Below are 20522 nucleotides of genomic sequence, written 5' to 3'. Positions count from 1 at the left end.
ACTCTCCCATGTCCAGCACAGCCGCTACTCATGCTTTCTGGTATGGGGATAGTTGTAGTCCAGGAATGTAACTAGTTTTGACTGGAGATGGATATAGTTTTGTTACTGTCTAGTTTTGTAGCGGTCAGCGGAAGAAAATTATAAAAATATATTGAAAATGAATATAGGAAAACTTACCTTCTAATGCTGAACGGGGCAAAGGGAAATTCAATAGAGAAGTGATTTGTTACATGGATGAAACTGAATGTTGACTTAACTTCATGGAGTCAAGAAAGTTAAATATTAACTGGGACATGACATTTGGGAAACAATAGTAAGTGATATGTTTGTCGTCAAGGGAATGTTCTTGGCAGCTAGACAAGAACACCTGTAATTGTTCTAAGACTGGAACACCTAAAAGGTCAGATAGCGGCATCTGCTGGTTCAGTGAGGTAAATAGCAGGCAACTTCAGATATATTCTAAAAAGGAATCAATTCTAGTGAACTATGATTATGGGAATAATTAAGATTTGAAACAATTAGAAGTACGTCAATATAACACGTCATCTTGGTGTACGTAAAGGCCTCTGTTAATGATTACAACTGTGTAAATGTCAAGACAGTTCTACGCATGTCTAGACCAGTGGATTTCTGCTATAAATATTGTAACCTGACTGACTTCCAGTACGCTTCCGATCTTGTTTCTGAGCGTCCTATCAACTTGATAGTAAATTTGCCTGGAATCAAATGGCTGTCTCCGTCTCTTTTCCTACTTGATTGTGCTCTAAATGATCTCGGGTAGAGTATGTGCCGCAACAGTTTCATTTTATGATTACCATGAAAGACACCTACCACCTCATCAGATGTGTAGTTTTCCCCATCTTAGCATGTTGCTTAGCATGTTGCCAGGATAGTATCCGCCAGAGCCCATCCAATGATTAAGGGCTACTTCCAGTGGGGCTCTATTGGGCTCCATGCTGGCAGCATGCTGGTCAGGTGTTAAGAGGGAACTCTGAGGAGTTGGGTGACTACCCGCCTCCCCATTGAAGAAGGTGGGAAAAGCATGTAAGGACTGCATGGAAACATCATGGGATGGTAGCCCATGATCCACAACAGTAAGGTTTCAAAGCTGATTGCTGCCCCCTGGGTTTTCCATGCTGTACCCAGACTTCCATGTGAGGAGGCCCCTAGAGATTTTTCCACATGTCCTGTTGCCCAGTCAGATCACCTAGCCCTATTCTCATAACCTTATTGGTCGATTGTGCCTGAATCCAACAATTTCCATGTCTCTTCATTGAATTTCATATTGTTTTTGGTCCAGTCTTCTAGTATGTTAAAATCCTTTGGAACCCTGGTTGTGCCTTGTCTTCACCAGCTATCCCTCCCAGCTGGTATTATGTGTAGATACGACATTTGATAAACAACCTCATACAAGTAAATGGGACATGAGAGAAGCCTTCCACAGGATGGTAAAACATCTGGGCATCCCCTGGGCAATGTCCTTGCAGACGGCCAGTTCTCTAATACCAGAAGTGACTTGCAGTTTCTCAAGACGCTCCTGAGATGAAAAAATCCAAGTAAATTCTAGAAATGTTAGATAACACAATGCCTGGGACAGAGTACTGGTTGCAGTTGCTTCAACTAGCAGGAAGGACCAGCCCACATTTTATTATATTGTTAACAAGGATATCAAGGAGAAGTCCATTAATTTGTTTAAATAAGATATACTGTATCAACAATTTACCAACAGTCTGCCAGGGAACAACTTTATTGCATATAACAACTGTCCACAGATATAAGGGTGGCCTGGCAGGATATAGTCTTAGATAAATACTGGCTTGTAGTAATGAATGCACTGTGCCCTAAATACTCACAGGCTAACTGCCTATAATATGTTCCAGTGTTTGGTCTGATATTCAAAACTTGGAAATGTTATTTTCTGCCCTATAACTCTCAGAATTCCCCAGCCAGCATGACAATAAAGGGGTAAAGTGGTTCTGAATCAATGTTATGCTTATGGAAGTTTTCAACCAGAACTTGGAAACTTTCCTTTTTTTAGACTACAATTCCCATAAATCGCCAATCAGAAGGTCCATACAATCTAAACGTTTTCAAAACGCTGACAATATCAGCTTTAGAGATATTAGTTATTTGTTCTCACAGTCATCTCTTCCATCTTCTGAAGATAGGACTTTTTAGTTGTTTGTTGAATGTGTATCCTACCTTTCAAAGTGAGATTCAAGCTGAAGTATAAAACAGGATCAAAATTGTCTGGCTCTATTTTTCAACAGATTACCTATTCCCCCCAAAATCTCAAAGATTACAGCTGGTTCCCCTGAAATAATGGACTAAATTCAGTGACAGAATAACAAATAAAGGAAGGGAATTATCGGTCGCTGTGTGTAGAAGTCACATAGAAATCAGTGGATTGACTCAAGTTGAGATGGGCATGTGATTCAACCTGAGATTCATCTGACAATGTGCAAATTTGAATGCCAAGCAACATATTTTCTGATTATAAAAGCTAAATTAACTTATGTACCTTAGGATTTTGATCTGGGTGGTTCTTATTTCCCTCACCAGGTACCACCTACCCAATTCCACATTATTCAAGAGAATACCGCGATCCTCCAAAGCAGTGGTTCCCAACCTTCCTTGGTGACCCCCAACCATAACATTATTTTCATTGCTACTTAATAACTGTAATTTTACTACTGTTATGAATCATCATGTAAATATCTGATGTGCAGCATGTATTTTCATTAACTGGACCAAATTTGGCGCAAATGCCCAATACACCCAAATTTCAATACAGGTGGAGTTAGTGGTTGATTTTGTCATGTGGGAGTTGTAGTTGCTGGGATTTATAGTTCATCTACAATCAAAGAGCATTTTGAACTCCACCCACAATGGAATTGAACCAAACTTGGCACACAGAACTCCCATGACCAACTGGAAATACTAGGAGGGTCTATCTAGTGAGCATTGACCTTGAGTTTGGGAGTTATAGTTCACCTACATCCAGAGAGCACTGTGGACTCAAAAAATGATGGATCTGGACCAAACATGGCATGAATACTCAATATGCCCAAATGGAAACACTGGTGGAGTTTAGGGAAAACAGACCTTGACATTTGGGAGTTGTTGTTACTGGGATTTATAGTTCATTTACAGTCAAAGATCATTCTGAACCCCACCAACAATAGAATTGGGCCAAACTTCCCACAGAGAACCCCCCATGAACAACATAACTTACCTGATAACACTGCTAGTGACATTAACAGGTTTTTAAAAAACCAACCACACCAAATATTCTTAAAATACATTGCCTTTTCATAATTTGACCGAGTAGCCTTTGGACCATCCTGGGTCTATTCCTGGCTACTGAAATCTGAAACCATGTCCCTGATCTTGATTCACTGAGGCTGGATCTACATTGCCATATAATCCAGTTTCTGAATCCAAACTATCTGTTGTGAACTGAATTATATGAGTCTACACTGTCAAATAATCCAGTTCAAAACAGATAATTGATATTCAGCCTGGCAATGTAGATGGGACTGAGTGTTATTTCTGGGAGGAAGGGCTGATGAAAAGGAACTTAGATGTAGGCCCTGCAAGAATCCACAAGATGGTGCAATGGTATTAATAATCACTCTTTCATAGGCATCTCTAAATACTTTTTTGCTAAGCATAGATGGAGGGAGAAAATCCATGGAGGTGACTGATACTAAATTTTTGTATCCTGCCCTCCCAATCAAAACTTTGGCTTCAGCGTCTCTTGGTTTTACCATATGAGCCCATATACATATTTGCGATATTGGGAATTTCCCCCCTTTGTATATAAAATATCTGAGAACATTCAACAGCTGTACCTCCAGGTTATTGCCTTGACAAATACTGCTCAGGTGTTTCCTCGCGTTTTAGTACATTGTAAAAACACCATATGTAATCTTGAGGTACATGGGCTTATATAGCACCCAAAGGCTTAATAAATTATGTATCCTGTTTATTATCCAGCGACTCCTCCATATAGATGAGCTGAGCACACTGCTGGCTCTAAAAACACCATAGATGGCAGTAGAGGTTGTAGCCATCAATGGTGTTTGAGAGCCAGCAAAGAAGTGGGACCTTTGATAAAATGATACAATGTGGAGTGTTCCTGTTCAGTGATCCAGACAGCCAGGCTTAGCCTCTTTCAGGATATCTGATTCCATTCACATACCTGTTACCCCAGGTTTCCACCCAACCCCAGCAGTGAATTTTGCACATCTGCTCGACATACTCAGTCTTCATTGGGTTTTAACTACATAAGAAACAAAAAGTGAAGGACTGTGTTGGCTGTAAGTATATAGGATTAGCTTGCTGTGATTTTAGAAGATTAGTTTAGAATAACCAGCTTCAAGACATCTTCCAGCAGCTCTCTAAGGCCCCTTTTACACTGCCATGTAAAATCCAGATTATCTGCTTTGAACTCGATTATATGGCAGGGTAGATTTATATAATATGGATTATCTGCTTTGATAATATGGATTATATGGCAGTTACATTGCCAGTAGAGTAGAATCATGGATGTTGCAGTCCCAAAGCATCCAGATTTGCCTATATTTGGCCTAGAAGCACAATAAGAGAAGTGAAATTTGAATAAACAAAGACAGTCCGCAAACATGCACACATTATTTCCACATCTATACTTAGTGTCTATTTTCCTTTGTTCATTTTTGACAAATATAAGGGTGACAGAAAGGACCGCAATAGGTTGACTTCTGAAACTGGATCTTAATTCACACACAGTGAAACCAGGCTTAATCTATTGTTTAGGAGTCATAGTTTTGTAGCATCTTCAATCTTCTTTTCAAAAGAGTACTTTTGCTTCTCAAAACGGCAACTCCCACAATTCCATAGCATTGCATCATGGCAGATAAAGTGGTGCCAGGCTGCATTAATTCTACAGTGTAGATGCAACCTCAGTTAAAAGCACAGGAGGAGGGCTACGAAATTGTATAGAGAAATATCTAGCAACACTTCAGGGAATTACATTAGTTTTAAAGTAATTTGATTCCTTTTTAGAAAGGGATTGCTGTAGCTTTTCAAGCTTTCAAGTATTTACAGTATTCTGGCTTCTTGCAAAAAGAGGTTGCAAAGCTAAGGTATTTGCATTTCTAGAAACCCATGACTTCCTTGGATGTGTGACCCAAAAGCCATATGCTATTAAACAAGGTATTGTTGCATAGTGCAGCCTAATAATTTCTGACATCCTACAGAACAGCAGTGGTGAGTCTCCATGCCTGTGTGCTCCCACACAGCATGCTGAGCTGCAGCAGTACTCCAAATTACAATTGGCAACTAGATCAGTGGCCAATGAAGAGATTAGATCCATCTGGCTGAATAACTCCTTCCTTATGCTTTCCCCGCCAAAATGAAAACATGCTGGGTTTGCCTTCCTTCTTGCCTCCTGAACTGTGACCTACCTGTCTTTTAGCAGGACCAGCTCCAGCACTTTTAATCATCTCTCGGCAGGGACCCTTCAAAGAATGTTCTAATTGCTGCCCCAATGGCTCTGCGCTAAGGGAGCGGCAGGAGGATTTTCCACTCTTAATGACTACAAGATACAGTTCTGCTTCAGAAAAGTGTTCACTAATCCAACTGGGTTTGACCATTCAGAAAAGCTTCACAGGCAGGGCAATCAACAGCTTGACAGAACCAGAGAAAAGGTCTAGTGATCAGTATCTACACTGTAGAATTAACGCAGGATGACAGCACTTAAACTGCCATGGTTCAATGCTATATATTCATGGGAGTTGCAGTTTTCCAAGGTTTTTTGCCTTCTCTGCCAAAGAATGTTGATGCCTTATCAAACTACAGCTCCCCAGTTCCATAACATTGAGTTATGGCAGTTGAAGTAATGCTGCAGGGCTTTAACACAGCAGGTTAATCACCCAACTGCAGCTGCAGTAAATCTTGACAACCAAAAGGTTAATAGTTTGGAGCCAGGATCAGGATGAGCTCCTGACCTTCAGCCCAGCTCCCTGCCCACCTAGCAGATTGCAAACAGCAATGTGAGTAGATAAATAGGAACCGCATTAAAGTAGGGAGGTATTTTAGGCATGTCATTTCTATCAGAAAAAGGAGGAAAGTTTGCCAACAAACAAAGCTCTTTGGCAAGGAGTTACTGTATATCACCCTCTTGTAGCCGGAACTGAGCACAGCCTCCAAAGATGGTGAAAAATGGGAAAGCCTATCTATCATCTATCATCTTATCCTGTCATCCATCCATCCATCCATCCATCCATCCATCCACCCACCTCTATCTGTTGTCTGTCTTGTCATTGTATAACTGGCATTGAATGTTTGCTGTATATGTGTTCTGTGATCCACCCTGAGTCCTTTTTGGGGTGAGAAGGGCAGAATATAAATACAGTAAGTAAGTAAGTAAGTAAGTAAGTAAATCAAGCAAGCAAGCAAGCTCAGGTGTCCTCAAACTTTTTAAGCAGAGAGCTGGTTGATAGTCCCTCAGACTATTGAGGGATCAGACTATAGTTTTGTTTTGTTTTTTTTAAAAACAAAACATGAAGACATTACTATGCACACTGAACGCATCTTATTTGTAGTAAGAAAACATGAAAGAACAAGACAATATTTAAAATGACGAACAACTTTAACCAACATAAATTGACCAGTATTTCAGTGAGAAGTGTGAGCATGCTTTTGGCTGACGTGATAGCCAAATTAATAAGGACTGTTGTTGTTGTTGTTGTTGTTGTTCTTGTGTGCCTTCAAGTCATTTCAGACTTGGGGCAACCCTAAGTCTTAAGTTTAGGGTAAATGACCTTGGAGGGCCGCATCCGGCCTACGGGCCTTACTTTGGGAACCCCTAGTGTAGATGCACCCCAAAGCAGCAGCAGTGGGACAAGACTGTACATCAATGTGTTTTTGACACGAAGAGAAAAACCATGGGATTAATTGCTATTGTAGCACCATTCCCTGTTGGATTTATTACCTTGTTTTGCTGCAGGATTTCCTGTTTGCTCTTCTTGCTTCATTTCAAATGTATGTATATTGCCAGATCACAAAGGGGCATATCTGCAGACTGACACTTAGATACTCAATGTAAGCAATGCAAACAGATACAAAGCAGCTCCCGTATCTGTCGAAGATATGTTCCTGAACTGAAAAAAGGAAACTGTGGATAATAGCAAGCTTAATTGACATGAATGACTCTTGCTAAAAGTTATCATAGAGTCACCTTGAAGAACCTAGAAAATTCCAAGTGAGATGACTTTATGGTATGTTGAAGGTGATTTTATCCTGAGGCAGAAGCATGGCATAGAATGACTGGAGAACCCATAGCTATTGAAAACGTTTGTCCCTCTTACACTCTGCATTTAATTTCCTTATAATTCTTAATGTAGCCTCTACTCATGCAGCAAATCATAGAAACTGCAATGCTTTTTTTTTTTTAAAGATCCAATTAATGGGCTAGATTAATATCAGTCCTAGAAAGAGACATAGTTTAGGAAAGGGCTGTTGCGTCTCTTTAAGAGCTGTGAAAAAATGTTAAGTTGAGCATATGATTTTCACCTCTATGGCATCATGATGAGGCAGGTTGAACCAACTTGAAAAAATATCTTCATCAAAAAGTGCTTTTGACCTCGTTTTCTCCTAGAAGTGAAGGAAATTGTGTCATTCATGATTACCAACCATATGGCACAATGTACAACACAGGCCAATGGAAATATTACTCCTCTGGATTTTCATGATAAGAGTGTAATGGGTCCTTTTTCTTTGTTCCAAATTAATTTTGTTTTATTTCTCTAGTGCTTGATTTTGAATTAATTTCACAGTAGGGATAGAGAAGCTGCGGCCATTCAGATATCACCTTCTGAAGCCAGCATGGCCAGTGATCAAGAACAGTGGGAGCAACAGTTTAACAACATCTGGAGGGCTACCAGTCCCCCACAACAATTTTACAGCATTTGGAACCAAAATTATAATAAACATTCCTATTGAGCTTACAATAAAAGAGAGGCTAAAAGTATAAACTGTAAATACATCATAAAAATCAGGAATGAAAGATAAAATAAATATAGTAAAATTCATAGCATCATCAACAGTTTCATAAATCTCAAACGATAAAAATGTCACAATTACTCAAAATCACCAGAGATATTTAAGAAAAAATAGATTGGTTCCATTACCCTTTATAGCCAATGTAGATCATTTTGGCTATTACCTCAGTTTCTGCTACGAGATTACTGTTTGTCTGCTACTGTATTATTCCATCCAATTAAATCCAAGTTTTCATAGCTCTTGAAACCACCAGTTCCTTTAAAGGCATACACACAAACTCAAAGCAAATTTATTGCTTTCCCAAGGCAGAACATTACGTATGTCCATAATGTTTTGTAGATCAGTTTTAGCTTGCTTGTGTTAAAGAAAGCAGAAAACCCAGTTATGGAAAGAAGAAGAAGAAAAGGATTCCACTCAATAGTGGTGGGAGCCCCTTCCCGGAAGCTTTTAAACAGAGTTTGGACTAGGTGGTCCATGTGGTCTCTTCCAACTCTATGATTCTATGATAGGAAACCCCTAAATCTACCAAAACGTGAGAACTGTGTTGTTGCTCTTAACTGCATCAAGTCAGCTTCAACTTATGATGACCCTATGTATGAGAGTCCTCCAAGTCACGATCATGAAGTACTCTGCTCAGGTCTTGCGAACTTCAGACCTTAACTGTGTCATCCTTTTTTCCTTGCTAAGCATTATTTTATTTTCCAGAAAATTATGCCTTCTCATGAATACTCAGTTTAGGCACCTTGGGTTCTAAGTAGAGTTCAGAACTCATTTCTATGAAGATTAATTTATTTATCTATAATTTTTGCCCTTTCAAAACATGAGAATGGTTTTCAGGCACCTATCAAGCAATAAGCGTTCAGCTTTATCTTTCTCTCATGCATGGCCACACAGGAAAAGAGGTGATTTATTAATTACATACAAGTCCCAGCAACCTAGAACTCAGGCCCCTTCTACACTGCCCTATGTCCTAGTATCTGGTCCCAGATTATCTGCTTTAAACCGGATTATGTGATTCCTTACTGTCAGATAACCTAGGATCAACAGATAATCTGGGATCAGATCCTGGCATATAGGGACAGTGTGGAAGGGTCCTCAGATATATTTAGGGGCTATCCCATTTTATTACAAGTTGGTGAACAGCCCAGGATAATTAAGTGATATTTATTACTGGGCAGGCAATTGAAACTAGCAATAGAAATATGGACGCAGTGATGCAACTGGTTCTCCCTTCATCACTTCTACGGTTGATATTTCCATAAAAATGTAGAACATATTTGCAAGCAACCAGCACTTGAACTTGAATGAGGAAGGCATTGCACTAACTACATAGAATGTGGAGCAGAATCAGGCTTGAGATATTGACACATTCTATTGTTAAAATGGACTGCAAGAATTATATATGAATCTCTTTTATGTCATATTTGTTGGAATTGGAAGAGCTCACGCTGCTTCTAAATGCCCGTTTGTCTTCTCCTTTCTCTTTCCACTTTGACCCCCCATTTACTTCAACTGTTGCAAATTGAGTTCAAAGCGTAGCAGTAGTTTGAACTCTATTAACTTGGGGATGTTAAGTCTTCTTCTTGAACTCAGAACACACATTCCAGGTCTTCTCTTCTTAAAATAGTAATGTTGTGTTTTCTTATCAATAACCTTTGCCCTCTTGTTGTCTCGCCATGTTATTTTGACCACATTTAGATGTGGCAGTTATATATGTCCCCGTTTACATCTATGAAATGTTGGTGTGAGAGCTCTGTGCTCATAATTATACCTTAGTATTTCCCAGTGGGTAAAAATGATAGGCTATGTTAGACACAATGCTCAGTAGTTTGTACTCTTTCATTAGAGAGATTAGATTATAGCTCATGGGATTCTCATTCTAATTACCTGAAGCTGATTATATTAGACAAAGGAAATCAAAGGTAATTTAACTCAATCTCCCTTCTCTCCTATTGATGTCCTTTAGATTCATCAAGGCTTTTCTGATTTTTTACATTGTTGTTGTGTGCCTTCAAGTTGTTTCCAACTTATTGCCGAAAGCTTTCATAGCTGGAATCACTGGGTTGCTGTGAGTTTTTCAGTCTGTATGGCCATGTTCCAGCAGCATTTTCTCCAAGTGTTTCCAACTTGTTGACCCTAAGATGAACCTATCACAGGGTTTTCTACTGCTGAGATTGGATTCGCCTAGTCAACCAGTGGCTTTTCATAGATGAGCAAGAAATCAAACCCAGGTCTCAAGTTGTACTCCAATGCTTAAACCATTACAGTGTATTGGCTTTCTGTACCCCACGATGCTCATTGCTGGGATTCATATGTGCAAATAGAGGGAAAAAAAGAGGGTTGAGAAAAGTAAGATAACAAAGAGGCATTATACTACAGCCTGCATTTTGATGTGCCATGTGTATCTTTTGACTCTGTCAAAGAAAATAGCCAACTTCTTCACAAGCTAAGGAAATACAATTGAGATATTCATGTATACTCTGGTTTGGGGAAATATTCTAATGTTTAATAAAGGATATTCAGTATTTTCTGGAAAACTCTTGTCATAAAGGACCCAAGTTGCAAGAGCAAGATGCCAAATATGCTTCAAAATAAAGCTTGTCCATTCTACGAAGATATTTTCATTGGCCAACATTACTGGGTTCTCTGGCTAAACTGGCAGTCAGGGAAACAGCAGGCTACCCAACAACCAGACGTGTGTTCTAGTTAGATGAGGTTTTTCATTCAATGGAGTAATTCAAACCTAGACAAATGACCCTCTTTCTTAAATAATATTGTTCTGAAACATATACTGAAAAAGGATTCAGACTGGCCAATGTGCATTATAGTATTCCATCATTTACATGGCAAATATTTGAAGGTGGCTATCATTTCACCTCTCAATCCTTTCTTCTCTAAGCTAAGCACGCCTAGTTCTTAAAGAACTGTCTACATGGGTCAAATAAAGTGGGGCTGGGGTTGACTTTGTGATGTCCCCATCAAGTCAGGGCTTCTCCAAAGTTCTGGAGCTTGGGGACATTTAAACAGTTGGGAACAAGGCATAGCATTCACTGTCATAAACCCACCCAAGCAGTGACCCCAGAACACAAAACTGATGGTGGTTGTTGCTTGTGGTGACTGCTGACATTGGCTGAAATGCCAGATCAATCATAGAGGGTAGGGGATAAAGGAGGGAATGATCTACTATGAAGGGAACAGAAGGGTTGTCAATGAGGGTAGCCATCCAGTGGTGCCAGGTTGGGCTTCGTGGACTTCTTTCTGCTACCAGTGACCTGGTGCTACACTGTGTGGATGTCCTGTCACCACGGCGACTCAAAAGCTGGCCATGCACACTCCTTCTGGCTGATCTCGATAATCCTACTTCAGATGAGCTAAATGAGCTGTCGGAATTTAAAACACAGCTGAGAACCCATCTCTTCATGCAGGTCTATTCGGTCAGTTTTAACTATGACTTTTAAATTGCATTGTTTATTATGTTAACTTTTGTCTTGGGCATTTTAATGTTTAAATATATGCTTTTATGGTTGCTTTTAAGTATGTTTTAATATGTGATTTTATTAGTTAACTGTGTTGTGGGTAATACATAAATAAATATGATATAGATGTGCCCAAATTCCATCTTTGCAGACATTGGTTTCCAGTCAATGCCCATCTCTAGATACATTCCAACTCTAATAATTCAATACATACATTTGTTTCCCACAAAAATGTACAGAACATTTAGTTCTAACACCACATCTGCCAGGAACTTACTGTGTGGGAAACACAATTGTGGGCGCTGCAAGATGGGTCTATTCACCTTTTTCCTTGCCTTAAAGTACTTCATTGGGAATTTTACCTATACTTTACATACGAGAGATCAAGGCAAGTAGCAGAAAATCCTACTTTCATATGAGCATCATAGAATTGCCATTTATGATTTAGAATGGAACACTTTGTGATAAACCTTTTAAAAACCATTTTTCTTTGGGCAACAAAACTAGATAGATGTATTCTAAACATACAAATGTAAAATACAAACTTCTTATTTGTGAACTTGATATTCACAATCTCACTTACCCAAATTCTAAACAATATTCCCTCCCATGAGTCTGTGGGCCTCTCTTGGTTCTCTAGTGTTATAGTATGCTTCCAGCCCAAATATAATACAAACTAGGCCTGGGTAACAACGGAAAAATTTGTTTCTAAAACCGATTTGTAATTGGGGTTTTTTTTTGTTTCGATATTTAAAATAATTACAAAATTTTCCCTTAAAAAAGTTCGGTATTTACGAAATTTCGTAAATATTTACGAATCGATTCGTTAAGATGGCGCCCGCGTTGGCGCATGTGCAAAGCATTTACGAAATTTCGTTATTTGTATACATCGTTAATAACGAAACGATTCGTTAAGATGGCGCACCGCGTTAGCGCATGTGCAAAAGGCATTTACGAAATTTCGTTATTCGTGCTAATTGCACTGTATTATATTATATAGCACTTTGTGTTGGCAAAAGGAGCGCACTGGTTGGAACTACACAAATAATGAGTGAGCACTGTATTATATAGCACTTTGTGTTGGCAAAAGGAGCGCACTGGTTGGAACTACACAAATAATGAGCGAGCACTGTATTATAGCACTTTCTGTTGGCAAAAGGAGCGCACTGGTTGGAACTACACAAATGACAAACGCACACACAGGCACACAAGATTCTTTTCTTTTTTTAGAATATTTTTTTATTTTTTTTTAAGAATAAAAGAAAGGTATTTTTCAAAAATATTTAAAAATGGAAACTTAACAAAATGCTCTCCCCGCTGTGGAGCCAACAGCCACAAGACAGGGGGAAACGCACACACAGGCACACAAGATTCTTTCCTTTTTTTAGAATATTTTTTGATTTTGTTTAAGAATAAAAGAAAGGTATTTTTCAAAAATATTTAAGAATGGAAACTTAACAAAATGCTCTCCCCGCTGTGGAGCCAACAGCCACAAGACAGGGGGAAACGCACACACAGGCACACAAGATTCTTTTCTTTTTTTAGAATATTTTTTGATCTTTTTTAAGAATAAAAGAAAGGTATTTTTCAAAAATATTTAAAAATGGAAACTTAACAAAATGCTCTCCCCGCTGTGGAGCCAACAGCCACAAGACAGGGGGAAACGCACACACAGGCACACAAGATTCTTTCCTTTTTTTAGAATATTTTTTGATTTTGTTTAAGAATAAAAGAAAGGTATTTTTCAAAAATATTTAAGAATGGAAACTTAACAAAATGCTCTCCCCGCTGTGGAGCCAACAGCCACAAGACAGGGGGAAACGCACACACAGGCACACAAGATTCTTTTCTTTTTTTAGAATATTTTTTGATCTTTTTTAAGAATAAAAGAAAGGTATTTTTCAAAAATATTTAAAAATGGAAACTTAACAAAATGCTCTCCCCGCTGTGGAGCCAACAGCCACAAGACAGGGGGAAACGCACACACAGGCACACAAGATTCTTTCCTTTTTTTAGAATATTTTTTGATTTTTTTTAAGAATAAAAGAAAGGTATTTTTCAAAAATATTTAAAAATGGAAAATTAACAAATTAACAAAAACCGCCCTCGCTCTCCCAACAACAGAATTAAGGAATTAAGAAATCAATGCAAGGAAATCCAGCTTAGCCAAGCCAATGCAAGCCGCCCTCCCGGACCTCCCTTCTCCCTCGCCTCTGCAACAATGAGCAAAGCGGCCACGCGGAGCCGCTTTTAAAGGGCTTCCCGGCCAATCAAAATCAGCCACGGTGCACTGCTTGGGTGCTTGGGAGCGCCGGATTGGCTCCCAGGCACCAGCATCCTCCATCCCATTTCCGAAACGGGCAGAAGCTCGTAAAAAGGATGGAGGATGCCGTTTCGTTATTGAAAAACCCTTCCGGGTTTGAAAAAATGTTTTGTATTCATTTTGTAATTGCTAAAAATAATGAATATTTAACGAATTACAAAATTAACGAACGAAACCGCCCAGGCCTAATACAAACATAGGATTCGCTATTATCTGTGATTTCTCATATATGTGTTTTGAAACATATCCCCAGAAGATACAAGGGTCAAGCAGTAGTTTTTGTATGCCTGCACATAATTTCCAACTTATGGTGACCCAATTCTTGGCAAGATTTCTTCAGAGGCTTTCTAGAGCCTTCTTCCAAGGCTGAGAATGTGTGACTTGCCCAAGGTCAACAAGTGGGTTTTCCATGGCTAAAGAGAATTTCAAACCCTCATCTCCCAACCTAACACTCAAACCACTACATGCAACATCGACATTAAATCTGATTGAAAACTATGTATCTTAACAGTTATTAGTGTCTGTTAAAAGCCATATTTCACAACCATTCCCTTCAATTTAATCTGTTGCATACATCATAAACTTAATTCCCTCCATTTGTTCCAAGTACAACCTCCAATTTAATGATCAGAAGCCCTCAAATCAGGCATGTAGCCCGGTGTGGTGGTCTGCGAGAAGGCCTTACTGGTGCATTATTTAAACTGTTATGTTTATTCATATCATGATCTGATCTCCATACTCAATATATCCCATATGCATGGGGGTATTGGGGTAACAATACAAAAGGTTTACTAGGGTAGACCCTCTTTCACTCAGACTCAGCCCCCCCCCCCCCCAAATCAAAATCCTGGCTACGGGCCTGCCTCAAATCAATTTGTGCAGAGAAACAGAAGCAAGTAGGGTGACTACTCAAAAAGTATTAACTAACATATGTAGCCCTCAATCAAATGATGTTAATGAACAGTCATATTTTCAAGCATTGGAACCAGAGATTACAGAACAAAATAAAAGGCAAGAAGAGAGAGGAAGGGGTTCTTTACTGAATGTATGTTTCATTACAAATCATTTTAATGAAAGAAGTAATTTTTAAAACCCTTGAAAATAAATATTTATTTATTCACATGTTATTGAAGCAAGACTCAAAAACTGCACAACTACCTATCTCCTAAAGGAAGCATGTCCACACCTTTCTTCTCCATGCACTGATAGCCAGTTCATGGTTCGCTTTCATGTTTTGGAAACAATATTCCCACTTTCCTTTGGTTTCCGATTAGCCTCTACCAAAAAGCCTTAAGTAGTTTCACTGCGTTGCTGATGATCATTTTCACTGTATATCATCGTCGTCAAACATATCTTCAAAATCTAGCAAGAAGAACAATACATTAACATCACATGGAATACGCACAATTATTATGTACTCTTTATATCTGGAGTTAAGTAAATGCACATTCTGATGAGTGAAGCAAGTATACAGACTGTGCTTCTCAGTTAGGAATGCAACTTGAATCTATTTACTAAAGATAACAAGAGACTAAGAAGAGAGAGGAAAGGCCCCTCTGTGGCAAGAATATTTGTATATCAAAACTTATTTTACACATTCATCACCTTCATCCATTTCTCTGATGAGAAGGGTAGGAGCTGATGAAAACTAACCATTAGTTCATTTGTCCTACTGAACCTTATTAGTCTTAATATATGCCAAGCTTATTTTCTTCAAAGCTTAATAGGAAAGGTTTCTACAAATGTGCCTACTAGCATTAAATACCTTAGCTAGCAATTATCTGTGCAAACATCAATCCCTCAATTCTCTATAGGGATCAATGGATATGGAAGAGATTTGTTGCTGGGCTGGACAAAAGCAAACTGAATCTCTTTAACAGTGAGAACCAATCTCATCTGACTAGGAAAAAAAGGGGGCAAGTCTCTTATCATGAGTTTTGGGATACACAGAAGCATTTCAAAGTTCAATGCTGCACAAGACCTTCCTTGGATCCTCTGCAAGTCATCGGAAAACACATGAATGTATTCATTGACTGCTATGCGTCTTCCCTTGCCAAAAACCTGAGTAGTTCCCTGGAAAGTTGATTTGTAAAAAAATGTTTCCACAAAATTCCTTTAGTCATGTTTCTGACTGAGGGAATTCAAATATCATTGATGTACATTTCTGCACAATACGAGTCCAGTAATTTTTTTTAAAAAGTAACATACAGATGTGCCCATTAAGCCACTGGTGTATATGTGGTATTCACAATTTAAAACATTTGGAATGTGGGATCCAAAAAAGTAATCAAAATAATACTACAGTGAAACATTATTGACAATCACTGATACAGAGATAAAGATTCACTGGGTTATTGTTAGTTTGCTGGGCTATATGGCCATGTTTCAGAAGCATTCTCTCCTGACATTTCACCCACATCTATGGCAGGCATCCTCAGAGGTTGAGAGGTCTGTTGGAAACTAGGCAAGTGAGGCTTATATATCTATGGAATTCTTTCTCACGCCCTGGACATTCCACAAATATATAAGCCTCACTTCTCTAGCTTCCAACAGACCTCTCAACCTCTGAGGATGCCTGCCATAGATGTGGGCAAAATATCAGAAGAGAATGCTTCTGGAACATGGACATACAGCCCGGAAAATTCGCAACAACCCAGTGATTCCGGCCATGAAAGCCTTCAACAACATATGAAAGATTAACTATGTTTCCTCTGTATTGCTAAAGCAGGCCTAACTGCTCTAGCCCTTGTAAACAAGCAAGTCTTCTTTCAAATTAAAGAAAGGAAATACACTTTAAACACTACTGGGCAGCTGCAAAAACAAACATGCTTGATTTACAACTTTTAAAGGGAGACCTACTGTTAAAGAAGTCTGCATGTACTGCTTTCTCATTCGCCGCTAAATCCATCAACAGACCTGTACTTCCTCCAGCCTGAAAAAGAATAACATTTATTAAGGACAGCAACAACATAGGGCCCTTCTACACTGCCAGATAATCCAGTTCAAAGTAGATAATCTGGATTTTATACAGCTGTGTAGAAGTGGTCATAAACTTATGATTTACCTTCTGTCCTCTGAACTAGGATTTAATTTCCTACATAGGATAGTCATCTATTCTCTACCTGACTCAGCAACAGTTTATGCCATATAACTGCAATAGGGCCTTAAAAACGTAAACCATATTGTATTTTCAAAAGGAACAGAGCAAAGCAAACTGGGGGGGGGGGAGGGGGGGCTAATTGCATAGATATCCCTATTTAGCTATAAGGAGTTTCTAGAAGAAAAGTGGGATATAAATTAATTGAGTAAAATAAAAGCAGTAAACTCTCATTTACCTGATACCCATAGATATTGGTAGGTGCTGCATACATGTAATCTAGTAGCATGACAGTTGCTATTAAAAACAGAGGTCTCTTCCACACTGCCATATAATAATAATAATAATAATAATAATAATAATAATAATAATCTTTATTTATACCTGCTACCATCTCCTCAAGGGACTCGGTGCGGCTTACATGAAGCCGAGCCCACAATACAACAATACAAGCAGTGACAAATACAATACAAAGCAATTAAAATAAATCTCATACACAAATAGCATAAACATTAAACAAGGTACAGTGCACATTTAACCCAGCATATCAAGGCAGAAAATCCTACAATATCTGTTTTGAACTGGGGCCCCTTCCTCACTGCTGAATAAAAACCCACATTTTCTGCCTTGATATTCTGGATTGTATGGCTGTTTGGAATGGCCCTGTGTTATCCAAGTCCACACTGCCATATATTCCAGTTCAAAGCAGAAAATGTGGGACTTTATTTAGCTGTGTGGAAGGAGCTAGAGCTAACTAATTCTATATCATAAACTCTATAGTGACTACATATTAATATATGGCAGTGTGGACCCAGGGCCCTTCCACACAGTCCTATATCCCGGAGTATCAAGGCAGAAATCCTACAATATCTGCTTGGACTGGGTTATCTTGAGTCTACACTGCCATATATTCCAGTTCAAAGCAGATAATGTGGGATTTTATTCAGCTATGTGAAAGGACACTCAGATAACACAGCTGAAAGCAGATGTTGTGCGACTTTCTGCTTTGATATTCTGGTTTATATGGCTGTGTGGAAGGGCTCTGAGAGTCTACTGTAATGGAGTGAATTTTGAAGGAGAGCAGTGGTAGGTGGAAAGCAGTGACAAATAGGCAAAAGCTTTGAAATAATGGAATATGTCAAAACTGACACTGATAAAACTGGAGACAAAAGCAAAGAGCTTCTCAGAAATTTGAACTGAGTGTCCTTTCTCAGAAATTTATCCGAGTGTCCTTTCACAAAGCTGAATAAAATCCCACACTATCTGCTTTGAACTGGAATATATGGCAGTGTGGACTCAGATAACCCAGTTCAAAGCAGATATTGTGGGATTTTCTGCCTTGATATTCTGGGATATAGGTCTGTGTGGAAGGGCCCCTACACAACAGTGGGATTTGTGGATTGATGGGGAACATGACATTGTTCAGATCCTAACGGATATAAACGTGGATGTGCTTCTGAAAATCTCTTTGCTTTTGTCTCCAGTTTTATCAGTGTCAGTTTTGACATATTCCATTATTTCGAAGTTTATGCCTATTTGGCACTGCTTTCCACCTACAAGTGCTCTCCTTCAAAATTCACTCCATTACAGTAGAATCTCAGAACCCTTCCACACAGCCATATATCCCATAAAATCAAGGCAGAAAGTCACACAACATCTGCTGTGTTATCTGAGTGCCCTTTCACACAGCTGAATAAAATCTCATATTATCTGCTTCGAACTAGAATATATGACTGTGTGGACTCAGATAACCCAGTTCAAAGCAGATATTGTGGGATTCTGCCTTGATATTCCAGGATATAGGACTGTGTGGAAGGGCCCTGGGTCCACACTGTCAGTTCAAAGCAGATAATGTGGAGATTTTATTCAGCTGTGTGGAAGGGGCCTCAGTTAACCAGTACTCTCAAGCCACAGGCAAAATTTTGAAAAAATAATACTGCATTCTCTAAGCTGTTTTTATAATACGGTAAAATTATCTTGCAGTGTGTTTGTCTTTATTTGCCTTTTAACTGCTGTATTTCAGTATTAATATGAAGTCACTATAGAGTTTACTGATATAGCATTAGTTAGCTCTGGCTCCTTCCACATAGCTGAATAAAATCCCACATTTTCGGCTTTGAACTGGAATGTATGGCAGTGTGGACTCAGATAATCCAAACAGCCATATAACCCAGAATATCAAGGCAGAAAATGTGGGTTTTTATTCAGCTATGTGGAAGGGGCCCCAGTTCAAAACTGATATTGTGGGATTTTCTGCCTTAATATTCTGGGATATAGGACTGTGTGGAAGGACCCTAGACAGGTGACTAAATAAACCATAAAATGTATACTGTTAACTTTATTAAGATCATCTAGAGAGGCCCTGCTCTCGGTCCCACCGGCCTCGCAAGCGCGTCTGGTGGGGACGAGGGACAGGGCCTTCTTGGTGGTGGCCCCTCGACTCTGGAACTCTCTCCCACTGGAGATCAGAACCGCCCCGTCGATCCTGACATTTAGGAAACAGGTGAAGACTTGGTTATGGAGACAGGCATTCGACGAGTGAGCCAACACCTTGAGATATGGATGGAGGAGGATGAGCAACGATTTTAGTGTGACGACTGACCATTATAGTTATTGATTGTAATAATGTTTTACTGTAATATGTATTATGATGTTTTATTGATTGTATGTGATATTATGGTTGGAAACTGGTCTGAGTCCCTCAAGAAAGGTGAGAAGGCTGGTATACAAAACTTTTAAATAAATAAATAAATAAAATGGGGTGAGGAACAATGGAGGAGAGAGAAGTCCCAAAGGCCTACAGTCCCAATGGGTTTCTGGGCAGTAATGAACATCTCAGGGCCTTTCCAGAATATCAAGGCAGAAAATCCCACATTTTCTGCTTTGAACTGGGTAATCTGAGGGCCCTTCCACACAGCCATATAACCCAGAATATCGAGGCACAAAATCCCACAGTATCTGCTTTGAACTAGGTTATCTGAGTCCACACTGCCATATATCCCAGTTCAAAGCAGTTAATATGGGATTTTATTCAGCTGAGTGGAAGGGGCCTAAAAGGAAGGAAAGAGGAAAGGGAGGGTGTTGAATGTACCAAAAGGAAAGCCAGCCCCAGGCCAGAAGGGAAATAAAGGCCGCTGTTCTCCGTCCGGAGCCATTAAGAGGAAAAAGAGCCCCTAAAGAGGCTTCCCCCCGAAGAGCGTCCTCCCTCCCTTTCCCCAAACCGCCCCCTCCTTTCTTCACCTCATCCAGGTCGACATAAGGCCCCGCGCCTTCCGGGAACATCTCGTCCACCGCCGGCTTCATGGCTCCCTTCAACAATCCTACCGCCTGCCAACTTCCGGCCGGAGTTTGAACAGCAACTTCCGGTTGCTCTAGCCGCCCGGAGGACTTCAGCATCTCTATGGCAGCGCTCTTCTCAGTTCATCCAAGAGAGGGACTCAAAAGGGAAAGGGCGAAATGGAGCTGTACCAGGGATGGGCCAACTTGGGCCCTCCAGGTGTTTTGGACTTCAACTCCCACAATTCCTAACAGCCATGCCTGCTTTCAGTAGACTTCATTGTGTAGCCTAGTGCCTGTA

General features: G+C 39.5%; 1 protein-coding gene across 1 annotated transcript; it reads right to left on the bottom strand.

The window, feature by feature from the left end:
• Window positions 1-14866: 14866 nt before the first annotated feature.
• COPS9 (COP9 signalosome subunit 9) lies at window positions 14867-20300 on the bottom strand. The gene is made up of 3 exons (XM_060767936.2): window positions 20186-20300; window positions 16708-16780; window positions 14867-15210 (listed from the first exon to the last, which is right to left on the bottom strand). Exons 1-3 carry the CDS (start codon window positions 20246-20248, stop codon window positions 15173-15175), a joined length of 174 nt encoding a protein of 57 aa, XP_060623919.1. The 5' UTR covers window positions 20249-20300; the 3' UTR covers window positions 14867-15172.
• Window positions 20301-20522: the final 222 nt, after the last annotated feature.

The sequence above is a fragment of the Anolis sagrei genome, chromosome 3 (assembly GCF_037176765.1).
Source record: "Anolis sagrei isolate rAnoSag1 chromosome 3, rAnoSag1.mat, whole genome shotgun sequence".
Classification (NCBI taxonomy): Eukaryota; Metazoa; Chordata; class Lepidosauria; order Squamata; family Dactyloidae; genus Anolis; species Anolis sagrei.
The sequence above is the reverse complement of the archived record's forward strand: the minus strand, read 5'-3'. Positions and strand labels throughout refer to the sequence as shown.